The sequence below is a fragment of the Scyliorhinus canicula genome, chromosome 6 (assembly GCF_902713615.1).
Source record: "Scyliorhinus canicula chromosome 6, sScyCan1.1, whole genome shotgun sequence".
NCBI classification, from domain to species: Eukaryota; Metazoa; Chordata; class Chondrichthyes; order Carcharhiniformes; family Scyliorhinidae; genus Scyliorhinus; species Scyliorhinus canicula.
The window spans coordinates 109,621,651-109,633,682 of NC_052151.1; the positions used below are offsets into that span (position 1 = coordinate 109,621,651).

General features: G+C 48.4%; 1 protein-coding gene across 1 annotated transcript in view; it reads right to left on the reverse strand.

The window, feature by feature from the left end:
* Window positions 1–248: 248 nt before the first annotated feature.
* LOC119967935 (G8 domain-containing protein DDB_G0286311-like) overlaps window positions 249–12,032 on the reverse strand; it is a 69,554-nt gene continuing 57,770 nt past the window's right edge. The window contains exon 7 of the mRNA XM_038801033.1: window positions 249–311. Within this exon, the coding sequence (XP_038656961.1) occupies window positions 249–311 (63 nt within the window). The remainder of the gene's footprint in view (window positions 312–12,032) is intronic.

Sequence of the window (12,032 nt, forward strand, 5' to 3'; positions counted from 1 at the left end):
CCATGTCCCGTCCCAATTCCGGCAGGACGTGGCCGGTAAATCGCGCCCATTGTTTTTTTTTATTTCACAGCAGATATTTGGGGTCCAGCCAATGGCAATAATAAGGAAAACCTACCATCGTGGACACTCAATAAAATTCATAAATGTTTCTATTCCTTCTTGTGTTCACTTTCCAGCTTCTACTTTCCTATGTTCAACCTTAAGAATAAAATGCGACTGTAAAAGAGTATTTTCTTAAAATTTTTTACTTACGTGTATCCTAGAATGTTTACTACAGCATTGCTTTGCACACTTCGATAGGTTTTTTGCAACTAGAGAAACAGGTAGAAATGGATTAGAAAGATTATATTCGAAAAATAAATGTGTAAACAGCAAAAGGTTGACACCAACTTTAATCCTACAGGAAAATACTGTGAATGACATTACAATATAGTGACACAAAGTTAGTTGTGGCGTGGCATCTAATGGCATCTGTGGATACTTAGATTTATCCTTTACATTTAGGTTTCTAAGTTTTTTGCATGCCAGGTTGCTGAAATGCCAGGTCAGTGAGGGAAACCAGGCATCTGCAACATGAGTGAAAATAAAATTTACCCTTTTGTGGTAAGATCAGATTCCATCTTGAGCGCAACTTCGTCTTACTCGAGAGCATGTCAATGATGGACAGACAGTGAGATTCTGTTTTTGTGCAGTTAATGGTGTAGCAACAGATCTCGGACAAAACTTTTGGACATATAAATTGGTGGATTCTCAAGAGTCCATTACCGCATCACGGTAGCATAAGTAGGGCAGTATGATAGCGCAAGTGGATAGCACTGTGGCTTCATAGCGCCAGGGACCCAGGTTCGATTCCCCACTGCATCACTGTCTAGGCGGAGTTTGCACGTTCTCCCTGTGTCTGCGTTGGCTTCCTCTGGGTGCTCTGGTTTCGTCCCACAGTCCAAAGATGTGCAGCTTAGGTGAATTGGCCGTGATATATTGCCCTTCGTGACCAAAAAAATGTTATGAGGGGCTATTGGGTTACGGTGACAGGGTGGAAGTGAGGGCGGACATGAGGGCTTAAGTGGGTTGGTGCAGACGTGATGGGCCGAATGGCCTCCTTCTGCACTGTTTGTTCTATGTTCTATTTGAGTTTAATTACCTGATGTCCCTGTATGAATTTGCTGTATCATTTACAACATGAGTGTCACAAGCTCCACTGCAATATTGACATTACATAATGGTCCGTGAAATTGACTGTGTGTGGCACATACTCACCGTTCAGTGACATCACCATCTGGAATGCCTCCAGACAGCATCTTCATAGGATTTAGCATTTCAAAACTGACGGCCACAGAGTCACAACCTACAGCTGCTAACTACAGCATTATTAATGGACTCTTGAGAATCCACCAATTTATATATTTTGAGTTGGTTTCAGACTTATAGCTGTACTACTTTAATATGAACACGGACATCCAACGAGTAAAGTAAGAATGGAGTTTTATTTATACAAACTATATATACGCTACCTAGTAGATGATTGCCGGGTTCCTATTCTGGTCGGTGCCTTACTGGTTGACCTTATATACACTGGGTAATTGAGATACCCCACCCCTAGCAGGGGAGTTCATACTCCCCAAGGATCACAGGGAAGACAAGCATTCCCACTCTGAAAGATCTTCTTATCTCTACTTGGGATAAGGTACTCAGTCCGGTTGAAGGGGTATCCAAAACACTCTTTATTTTTTATGAATTCACTTAACACATTTGCACAAAATTAAATCAAAAATTTTTTGAGAGTACAGAGAAAAGTCCGTGCGATATAGGAGAGTAAAAGAAGAGGCTGCAAAATAAAAGTAGTTCCAGAAAAGGCTACAAAATAAAAGTGATTTCAACAAAGGTTTTGAAGTAATTTTCACGGATGCTTCAAGAATCTCGGAAAGTTAAAATTCTTCTAATAATCAGTCATAGGGATCACATTCTTAAGGAAACTCTTATCTATGGTTTAGCCCCTTATTTACTTTCAATGGTTCTGATTCTCAGCTGAGACACCCTTTGATTCGTTCGGGAAAGTGTCTGTCACTTAACAGGTGATTGGTTAATTAGACATTAATCAATTACTGCAAATTAATTATCCTTCCCCTGACATCACATGGTTCTCATGCATTCTTACCCACGATCAACCTTTTTACGTCATGTCTAGTCTCAGCTCATACCATTGTTACGAGATTGTTGCAAATTTGTCGAATGTACCCTCATATTTCTTCTCTAGACATATTTGTACAACACATCTTTTGCAATATTTAGTCAGCATCTATAGACAGTCATGGTCAGGGTTCAATAGTTTAGTCAATTTTATAACCATATTTCTGCAGATTCAGTAATTTTTCAAGAATAATTTTCTTTTCCAGTATATTTTAGCTGATTCTCTGAAAGGACCCCCTAAGTAATTGTTAAATCCAATACCCCTTATGGGATTTTACAACCACTTTGGCTGATAAGAACACAATAGCCACACTAAGGTAATAGCCAAGAAGAACTCCATTTTGGGGAGAAAAAAAAACACATATCAGTTACTGAATTATTACCTAGAACCGAGAAAGAGCTTATCAGGTATTTTAATGAAAATGGTTTTCCAACAATTTCTATTTATTGATCCAGAGGATGTGTGCATCATTGGAAAGGCCAACATTTATTACCTGTCCTTAGTTGTCCCTAAGAAGGCTGTCTTGAATACACGGCACAGTGGTTAGCACTGCTGCCTATCAGTGCCAGGGACTCAGGCTCAATTCCAGCAACGGGTGAATGTCTGTGTGGAGTTTGTATGTTCTCCCCGTGTTTGCGTGGGTTTCCTCCGGGTGCTCCGGTTTCCTCCCACATTCCAAAGATGTGCAGGTTAGATGGATTGGCCATGCTAAATTGCCTCTCTGTGTCCAAAAGATGATGTGGGGTAGAACATAGAACATACATTGCAGAAGGAGGCCAACCGGCCCATCGAGTCTGCACCAACCCACGTAAACCCTCACTTCCACCCTATCCCCATAGCCCAATAACCCCTTCTAACCTTTCTGGACACTAAGGGAAATTTAGGATGGCCAATCCACCTAACCTGCACGTCTTTCGACTATGGGAGGAAACCGGAGCACCTGGAGGAAACCCACGCAGACACGGGGAGAACATGCAGACTCCGCACAGTGACCCAGCGTGGAATCGAACCTGGGACCCTGGCGCTGTGAAGCCACAGTGCTAGCCATTTGTGCTACCGTGCTGCCCTGGTCTGATTGATTTACGAGGATAGAGTGGGGTACAAGCCTAGGTAGGGTGCTCTTTCAGAGGGTCAGTGTCGACTCGATCGGCTGAATGGCTTCCTTCTGCACTGTAGTGATTCTATGATTCCATGAATCTAGTGGATGGCTAAGCCCCTTCACAGGACAGTGAACTACGTTGCTGTGGGGCTGGAGTGAGACGCCAGCCACTTGAGACAAGGGCAGCAATTTCCTTCACTAAAGGGCATTAGTGAGCCAGATACATTTTTGGAGCAATCCAGTTGTTTCACGGTCACCATTATTAATACAAACCATATTAACACTGTGGCTACCAGAACAGGTCAAAGGCTAGAAATCCTCTGGCAATGAGTGCAGCACCAATAACAACACTTATGCTCGACACAACATGCCCCATATTCCGTTTTGTTTGCATTGTTGTTTGAGCCCTTGGCTATTGTGTTGACGATTTCTGGCCTACGGAGGGAGATAGTGAGGGGGGGGGGGAGCATAGGGTGTCTCTGTATGCAGATGATTTGCTGCTGTACATTTTGAACCTGAGCTTATTGGTGAGGGATATAATGGGGTTGCTGGGGAAATTTGCGGCATTTTTGGGTATAAATTGAACTAGGGAAGAGTGGAAGAGAGTGGAAGGGTTACCATTTAGGTACTTGGGGTAGCAGGTAGCGCGGGACTGGGCGGGACTCCGTAAGCTAAATTTTGCGAGCCTGGTGGGGAAGGTGAAGGAGGATTTGGAAAGATGAGATAGTCTCCCTTTGTCGTTGGCTGGCCGGATGCAGACAGTCAAAATGAATATTTTGCCACAGTCTCTGTTTTTGTCCCATTGTCGACCAGTCTTCTGGCCAAAGGCATTTTGTTGTGGGGTGGATCGGCTGCTCTCGTCATTAGTGTGGGCAGGGAAGGTGGCGAGGATAAGGAAGACGGTGCTCCAAAGATGCTGGCAGTTAGGGGCTTGGCCTATCTAAACATGTTGCAGTTTTTCTGGGTGGCGAATGCGGAGAAGGTGCAGGGCTGGAGTAAGGAGATGCAGGCACTGTGGGAGTGGATGGAGGTGGGTTCTTGTAAAGGGTCGGGATTGCAGACGAAGTTTTGCCCGAAGTTGGGGAAATATTAAGGATCGTTTTTCAGCACCATGTCTGAGGTTCTGCAGATGGAATTGGAGCCGGGTCACCTGGAGGCCATTTTTGGTATATCTGACCTGCTGGAGCTGTAGATGGGAGCAGGGACAGATGTTTTAGCCTTCACCTCGTTGATTGCTCGCAAACAGGTTCTGTTGGGGTGGAGGTCAGCTTCTCCCCCCAGTGCCTTGAAATGGCTGGGGGATTGAATGGAGTTCCTGTATTTGGAGAATGTGAAACCTGCTCTGAAAAGGGCGGATGAGGGGTTCCACCAGAGAATGGGGTTTGTTTGTGTTACATAGAATTTTTTTTTTTACATAGAATTTACAGTGCAGAAGGAGGCCATTCGGCCCATCGAGTCTGCACCGGCTCTTGGAAAGAGCATCCTACTCAAGTTCAACACTCCACCCTATCCCCATAACGCAGTACCCCACCCAACACTAAGGGCAATTTATCATGGCCAAGGGCAGCACGGTGGCCTAGTGGTTAGCACAGCTGCCTCACGGCGCTGAGGTCCCAGGTTCGATCCCGGCTCTGGTTCACTGTCCGTGTGGAGTTTGCACATTCTCCCCGTGTCTGCGTGGGTTTCGCCCGCACAACCCAAAAATGTGCAGAGTAGGTGGATTGGTCACACTAAATTGCCCCTTAATTGGAAAAAATAATTGGGTAATCTAAATTTATTTTTTAAAAATTTAAAAAAATTTATCATGGCCAATCCACCTAACCTGCACATCTTTGGACTGTGGGAGGAAACCGGAGCACCCGGAGGAAACCCACGCACACACGGGGAGGATGTGCAGACTCCACGCAGACAGCGACCCAAGCCGGAATCGATCCTGGGACCCTGGAGCTGTGAAGCCATTGTGCTATCCACAATGCTACCTGGTCTCATTGCTGTCGAGAGGTGGGGGGGGGGGGGGGGGAGATTGTGTATTGTTGTAAAAAATGTTGAAAATGTGAAATAAAAATATATTTTTTTTAAAAAGCTCGACGCCTCCAAGACAAAGCAGCCTGCCTGATTGCCCCCCCCTTCCACAAACATTCAGACCCTCCACCACCGCCGAAAAGTGGCAGTCGTGTGTACCATCTACAAGATGCACTGCAGTAACTCGCCAAGGTTCTTTAGATAGCATGTTCCAAACCTACGACCACTACCATCTAGAAGGACAAAAGCAGCAGATACCTGGGAACCCCACCACCTGGAGGTTCCCCTGCAAGTCACTCACCACCCTGACTTGGAAATATATCACTGTTCCTTCACTGTCACTGGGTCAAAATCCTGGAACTGCCTCCCGAATACCCCAGTAGGTGTACCTACACCACATGACCTGCAGTGGTTCAAAATGGTAACTCACCACCACCTTCTGAAGGGCAACTAGGGATAGGATATAAATGCTGACCTAACCAGCGATGCCCACATCCTATAGAATCATAATCATGGAATTTACAGTGCCAAAGGAGGCCATTCAGCCCATCGCATCTGCAGAGGCCCTTGGAAAGAGCACCATACTTAAGCCCACGCCGCCACCCTATCCCCGTAACCCCACCTAAAACCCGCCTAACACTTTTGGACACAAAGTGGCTATTTAACATGGTCAATCCACCTAACCTGCACATCTTTGGACTATGGGAGTGAGCGGGAGCACGGAGGAAATCCACGCAGACACAGGGAGAAAGTGTAAACTCCATACAGATAGTGACCTGAGGCCAGAAGTGAACCCAGGTCCCGGGAGCTGTGAGGCAGCAGTGCTAACCACTGTGCCACTGTGCCACACCAAAATGAATTACAAACCAAAGCTAGTCTTCCTGTGACGTGGATGTGCTAAGTGGATGCAAGAAAGATGGTTTTCCTCCTAAGAATTCAAAATGAGGCTTCTTTAGTTGGAATTGTTCACCTAAACGGGAAAAAAAATCATCCCCTCACCCTCTCCAATCGAAATACAAAGAGCGATGCTGAACAATAGCAGCTCCAGCGGCCAGAAGGAGGCAAAAAGCAACAGAAGCCAGGAGAATCAAGCAAATGGAACAGCGGATCTTCAAGGTGAAGAAACACCGAAAAAGAAGGACTTGTCATGTTGTGTAGATTGGCCGAAGTGAATGATGAACAACAGCACATTTAGTTTTAACAATTTATCATAGAACAACTGGGTGATAAGATAACTAGGATAAATAAAATAATAAACTACTAACACTAATTAATTATTGTGGAATTACTGCAAAATATGTCTATCCTCCAGCATGACCTACTCCCAACTCCCAGACCACAAGGTCATGTGATGGGTTTACACTGCCACCTAGTGGTCGGAGGTCGTGCCTAACATTATATACAAACTTGCTTCATGCATATCATCACAGGACCAACAAGCCACAAATGAAGCTACCTCTTGTCAGAGGGGGGATGGAACAAGTTCCTCACCGGGGAGCTAAGGGAGCTCAAAGATGACATCAAGGCCAACATAAAGGCAGCAGTCAAGGTGCAGTCATGAAAGCACTGGCCGCCATGCTGGACAAGGTGGTGAGGCAACAGGAGGCCCAGGGGAACACCATTAAAGAGCTGGAAAAGCCCAGATGAGAGCGACCGGATCGTCACCCTGGAGACGGAGATAGTGAGGTTGGTGGTGACGCAGGGGAAATTAAAAGGGAAGATAAAGGACCAGGAGGGTCGGTCGTGGCCCCAAAACCTGAGGATAGTGGGCCTGCCGGAGGGAACCAAAAGCAGGAACCACACAAACAACGTGGCCCAGATGCTGCAAAAACTGGTGGGAAGGGACAGTTTCCCCAACCCTCCAGAGGTAGACAGAGCCCACAGGTCACCAGCCGAAACCAAGGGCCTGGGAGCAGCCGAGGGAAATAATCGTGAAGATGGACTGGCATCAAAACCACGAAAGGCTTGCAATTGGGAGAGACGGCAGATTTGGATACAACAGGACATTGGGGCAGACCTGGCCAAGGGCCGGGCGGAGTTTAACCGAGCAAAGGTGGCCCTCTTCAAAAGTGGAATGTACTTTGGGAAGTTCAACCAAATTATCCAACCAAATTATGGATCACTTTCCAGGGCAGGGAACCCTACTTCCAGATCCTGCGAACGTGGACAATTTCGTCCTAGAGAATGCGCTGGGAAGGCAGCAACAGAAAAATGGTGTAGCGGTCAGCTGGAAAGACTAAAATGCGAAAAGACAATTTGCGTGGGACTGTACCACCTTGCTCTGGAACTGAGAGCTAAAACACAGAAAGGGGGGGAGCAAAGGCAGCAGAGCACAGGAGAGGGTGAGAAGGTGGAAGAGGGGGAAGAAAAGTAGTGGGCAAAGGATATGTCTAGATCGACCCCAGGAGGGGGGCCGCTGCAGTAGCGGGAAAGCTAACACCAGGAGGTACGAGTGAGGGAGGGCCGCAGTGCCCCCCCCCCCCGCCCCCCCTGCCGGGGAGAGAGCGCCAGGCGACAGGATGCGTATACACCACCCAAGGGGGGATAGTTAGAGGGGTAAATGGGGAAGGAGAGAAAATAGCAGGGGGAGGGGGAGAGGAGGAAGCGGAGAAGCAGAACGATAAGGGGAACAAAGGGATGGGAGAGAGGGCTCTAGGATGGCTACAACAGGCTTCACATGGCAATAGGAAATAAAATGGCACCGCAGGCAGACACTTTGGAGGGTCCCTAAACAAACAGACACAAACCATCCACATGGTTTACATATGGTTCGCGGCCCCTGGACAAAGGGTAACACTGGAGTGCAGTGGCCCAGCCTCATGGTGAGTACGGTGAGCACAGCCATCTTGGATGGCCACCTAACAAGTGCGGGGGCGCATCCACCAGGTAAGTATGGTTGATCCTGCAGGAGGGAGAGAACAGAAACCCCCATTAAAATAGTCATCTGGAAAATCAGGAGACCTAAGGGCCCAGTGAGAATATCTAGAGTTTTCACCCACCTAAAAAGTATGGAAGCTGACATAGCCAAGAGAAGGGAGAAGGACCGACTATGCATAAGAAAGGGCCGGGTGGGACAGACGTACCATTCCTGCTTTGGGACGAGAGCTAGGGGGTAGCCATACTGCTCAATAGGAGGACAGCATTTTTCCGCGACAAGGAAGGTTACGGACTCAGGGGAGTGTACGTCATGGTCAGCAATGTCCTGGAAGGGGCACCGCTAGTCCTGGTAATTATGTATACGCTCCCAACTGGGAAGATCATGGTGGAAATACCCAACATAGGCACGAACCGACTAATCATGGTGGTGGTGGTGGGGGCGGGGGGGGGGGGGGGGGGGGGGGCGGGGGGGGGGGGGGGGGACGACTTTAACTGTGCACAGGACTCACGGATGGATGGATGAAGCCCCAAGTCGGGGAAGAACTCAAATGTGGCTCAAGAACTATAGGGGCAGCAGGGTAGCATGGTGGTTAGCATAAATGCTTCACAGCTCCAGGGTCCCAGGTTCGATTCCCGGCTGGGTCACTGTCTTTGTGGAGTCTGCACGTCCTCCCCCTGTACGTCCTCCCCCTGTGTGCGTGGGTTTCCTCCGGGTGCTCCGGTTTCCTCCCACAGTCCAAAGATGTGCGGGTTAGGTGGATTGGCCATGCTAAATTGCCCGTAATGTCCTAATAAAAGTAAGGTTAAGGGGGGGGTTGTTGGGTTACGGGTATAGGGTGGATACGTGGGTTTGAGTAGGGTGATCATGGCTCGGCACAACATTGAGTGCCGAAGGGCCTGTTCTGTGCTGTACTGTTCTATGTTCTATGTTTTAACTAGGCATGTTTATGGAACAGATGAGGGCAATGGACCTGTGGAGGTTCACACACCCAGGGAAGAAGGAGTTATCCTTCTTCTCCCAGGTCCACAGGTTATGCACACTCATACACTCATTGACTTCTTTGAGGTGGGGTGACAGGCTATGCCCAACACCCCATATGAATGTTGGACATGGCCCTCCTTGCAAACAAGGCTTTTTGTGAGAAAATGTTACAGGTCACAGACGGGTATATTACCAATAACCAGAATAGAGAGGTCTCACCCACCACGTTCTGGGAGACGCTGAAGGCTGAGGTCAGGGGTGAGATTATCGCTTATAAAGCGCGAACAGACAGGCAGGAGAGGCTGGCTAGGCAACAACAGGTCAACTCCATACTGGAGGTGGACCGGTGATATTCCGAGACCTCGAATGTAGAGCTTTCGGTGGGGAGGAAAAAGACACAAATGGATTTTGACCTGCTGTCCACTAGGAAAACAGTGCATCAACTCCGCAAGTCATGGTGGAACGCTATACGAACACGAAGATAAGGCTAGCCATCTGCTGGCTCACCAGCTGAGAAAGCAGGCAGACATGAGGAAAATCGCACAAATTAGGGACAACAATGGCAGGCTGGTAGCTGAACCGGAAAAGGTCAACAAAGCATTCAAGGCCTTCTACCAGGGGATGTACACCTCCAAGCCCCCCCCCCCCCCCCCCCCCCCCCGAAGGGGAGGCGAGGATGAAGAAGTTCCTCGATGGACTGGACATGCAGTCGTGGGGAGGATTGGAAATAGGCGCTGAAAGTTCCACTACAACTGGGAAAAGTCATGGAGAGCATGAACTCCATGTGGGCGGGGAAGAAGCCCGAACTAGATGGAATACTCCAGAAGATTTGGGACAGCATCGGCCCCGCACTTTTGGGGCAAGTTCACAGACTTGCCAGCAAGTGGCACTCTATCTCCAATCCAAGCACAAGTCTCAATCTCGCTGATATCCAAGAAAGGCAAAAATCCAACCAAATGCTAGTCCTACACTCCATCTTGTTGCTCAATGTAGACATGAAAATAATAGCCAAGATCCTGGCTATGCGACTGGAGTACTACGTACCAGAGGTGGTCGCAGAGGAGCAGGCAGACTTTGTTAAGGGTAGACAGCTACCATCAAACATCAGAACCTGCTGAACGTGATATTGACCCCTTCCAGAGAGAGGCGATCATCTCTCTTGACCCAGAGTCGAGTGGAGGTTCCTCATGGAAGTACTGGTACTGTAGGACTAGCATTCAGTCGGGTCTTTGTCTTTCACGGGTATCAGCAAGATTGAGGCTTGTGCTAGCATTGGAGGTAGGGCGCCCCTTACTAGTGAGTCTGTGAACCTGTTCGGGCTTGGAGCAGAGTTCACCGCCTGGGTGAAACTCCTGTACAGTGCTCCCATGGCAAGCTTGCAGATTACCACTAGCTCTGAATAATTCCAGCTGCACAGGGGCACAAGGCAGATATTTTTTTTTTTAATTTAGAGTACCCAATTCATTTTTTCCAATTAAGGGGCAATTTAGCATGGCCAATCCACCTAACCTGCACATCTTTAGGTTGTGGGGGCGAAACCCACGCAAACACAGGGAGAATGTGCAAACTCCACACGGACAGTGACCCTGGGCTGGGTTCGAACCTGGGACCTCGATGCCGTGAGGCAGCAGTGCTAATCACTGTGCCACCATGCTGGCTACAAGGCAGAGATGCCCAATGTCCCTGGTTCTATATTCGCCCTGGGAATCAAGCCACTGACGGTTGCCCTTAGTACGGTGAAAAATTGGAAGGGGATTCAGAGAGGAGCAGAGAATACAGAGTCTCACTCTAAGCAAATGACCTGCTCCTCTACGTCTCAGACCCCTGAAGCAGCATGGATGGGATCATGAGATTCCTGAAAGCATTTGGAGCCTTCTCGGGCTAACCTGAGCAAAAGTGAAATCTTCCCGGTGAACCAGCAAGGGGGAGGGGCAGGGTTGGAGGGACAGCCGTTCAAATAAGCCCAAAACAAATTCCGCTACCTGGGGATCCAAATTGCCCACAAATGGACACGGATCCACAAATGGAACCTGACAAGCCTGGTAGAGGAAGTAAAGAAGAACCTGCAGAGGTGGGACACACTCCCACTCTCCCTAGCAGGGAGGGTGCAGACAATCAAAATGAACGGGCTGCCCAGGTTTCTCTTCCTGTTCAGATCCACACCTATCTACATCACCAAGGCTTTTTTTTAATCACAGTAGACAAAATGATCTTGCCGTTTGTGTGTATGTGGGGGGGCCCAGCAGGGCTCCCAGCCCCACCAGCCAAGCACTCAACAATCCCAGTGATAATGGCCTCATTCTGGGCATTGAACCAACTTTCAGCCTGACCGATATGTCCACCATGGCCTCCACCTGCAACGATCACAGGTTCTCGCCCACCACAATGGAAGCCACCTTTAAAAGGTGAAGATGGGGGGGACATTGACAATGACCTTTACATGGAGGACAGACTAGCGACGCTAGAAGAATTGATGGAGAGTTTTCAACTGCCCAAAGGGAATGGGCGACGATACATACAGATCAGAAACTTCCTCCGTAGGGAAATGCCGACAGATGCCAGGACACTCACTCACTGCTGGAGAAACCTGATCGGCTAGCGATCAGCAGCACCACCCAAAGCTGCAGACTGGCTGACCAACCTGTTGGAAGTTCTCCAATTGGAGAAAATCAAATTCACCATCTGGGGCTCAGAAGAGGGCTTCCACGTCTTCACCAAGTTGTTCCAGGACCTGTTTTTGACCAACAGCCAATAGAGCAGGAGGAAAGTCGATCTGCAGATGAGCCACAAAACAAAGGAAAGGGAAGGAGGAAGGGGGGAGGAAAGGGAATAGGGAGGGGAGGGGGCAATGGGGCAGAAACCAA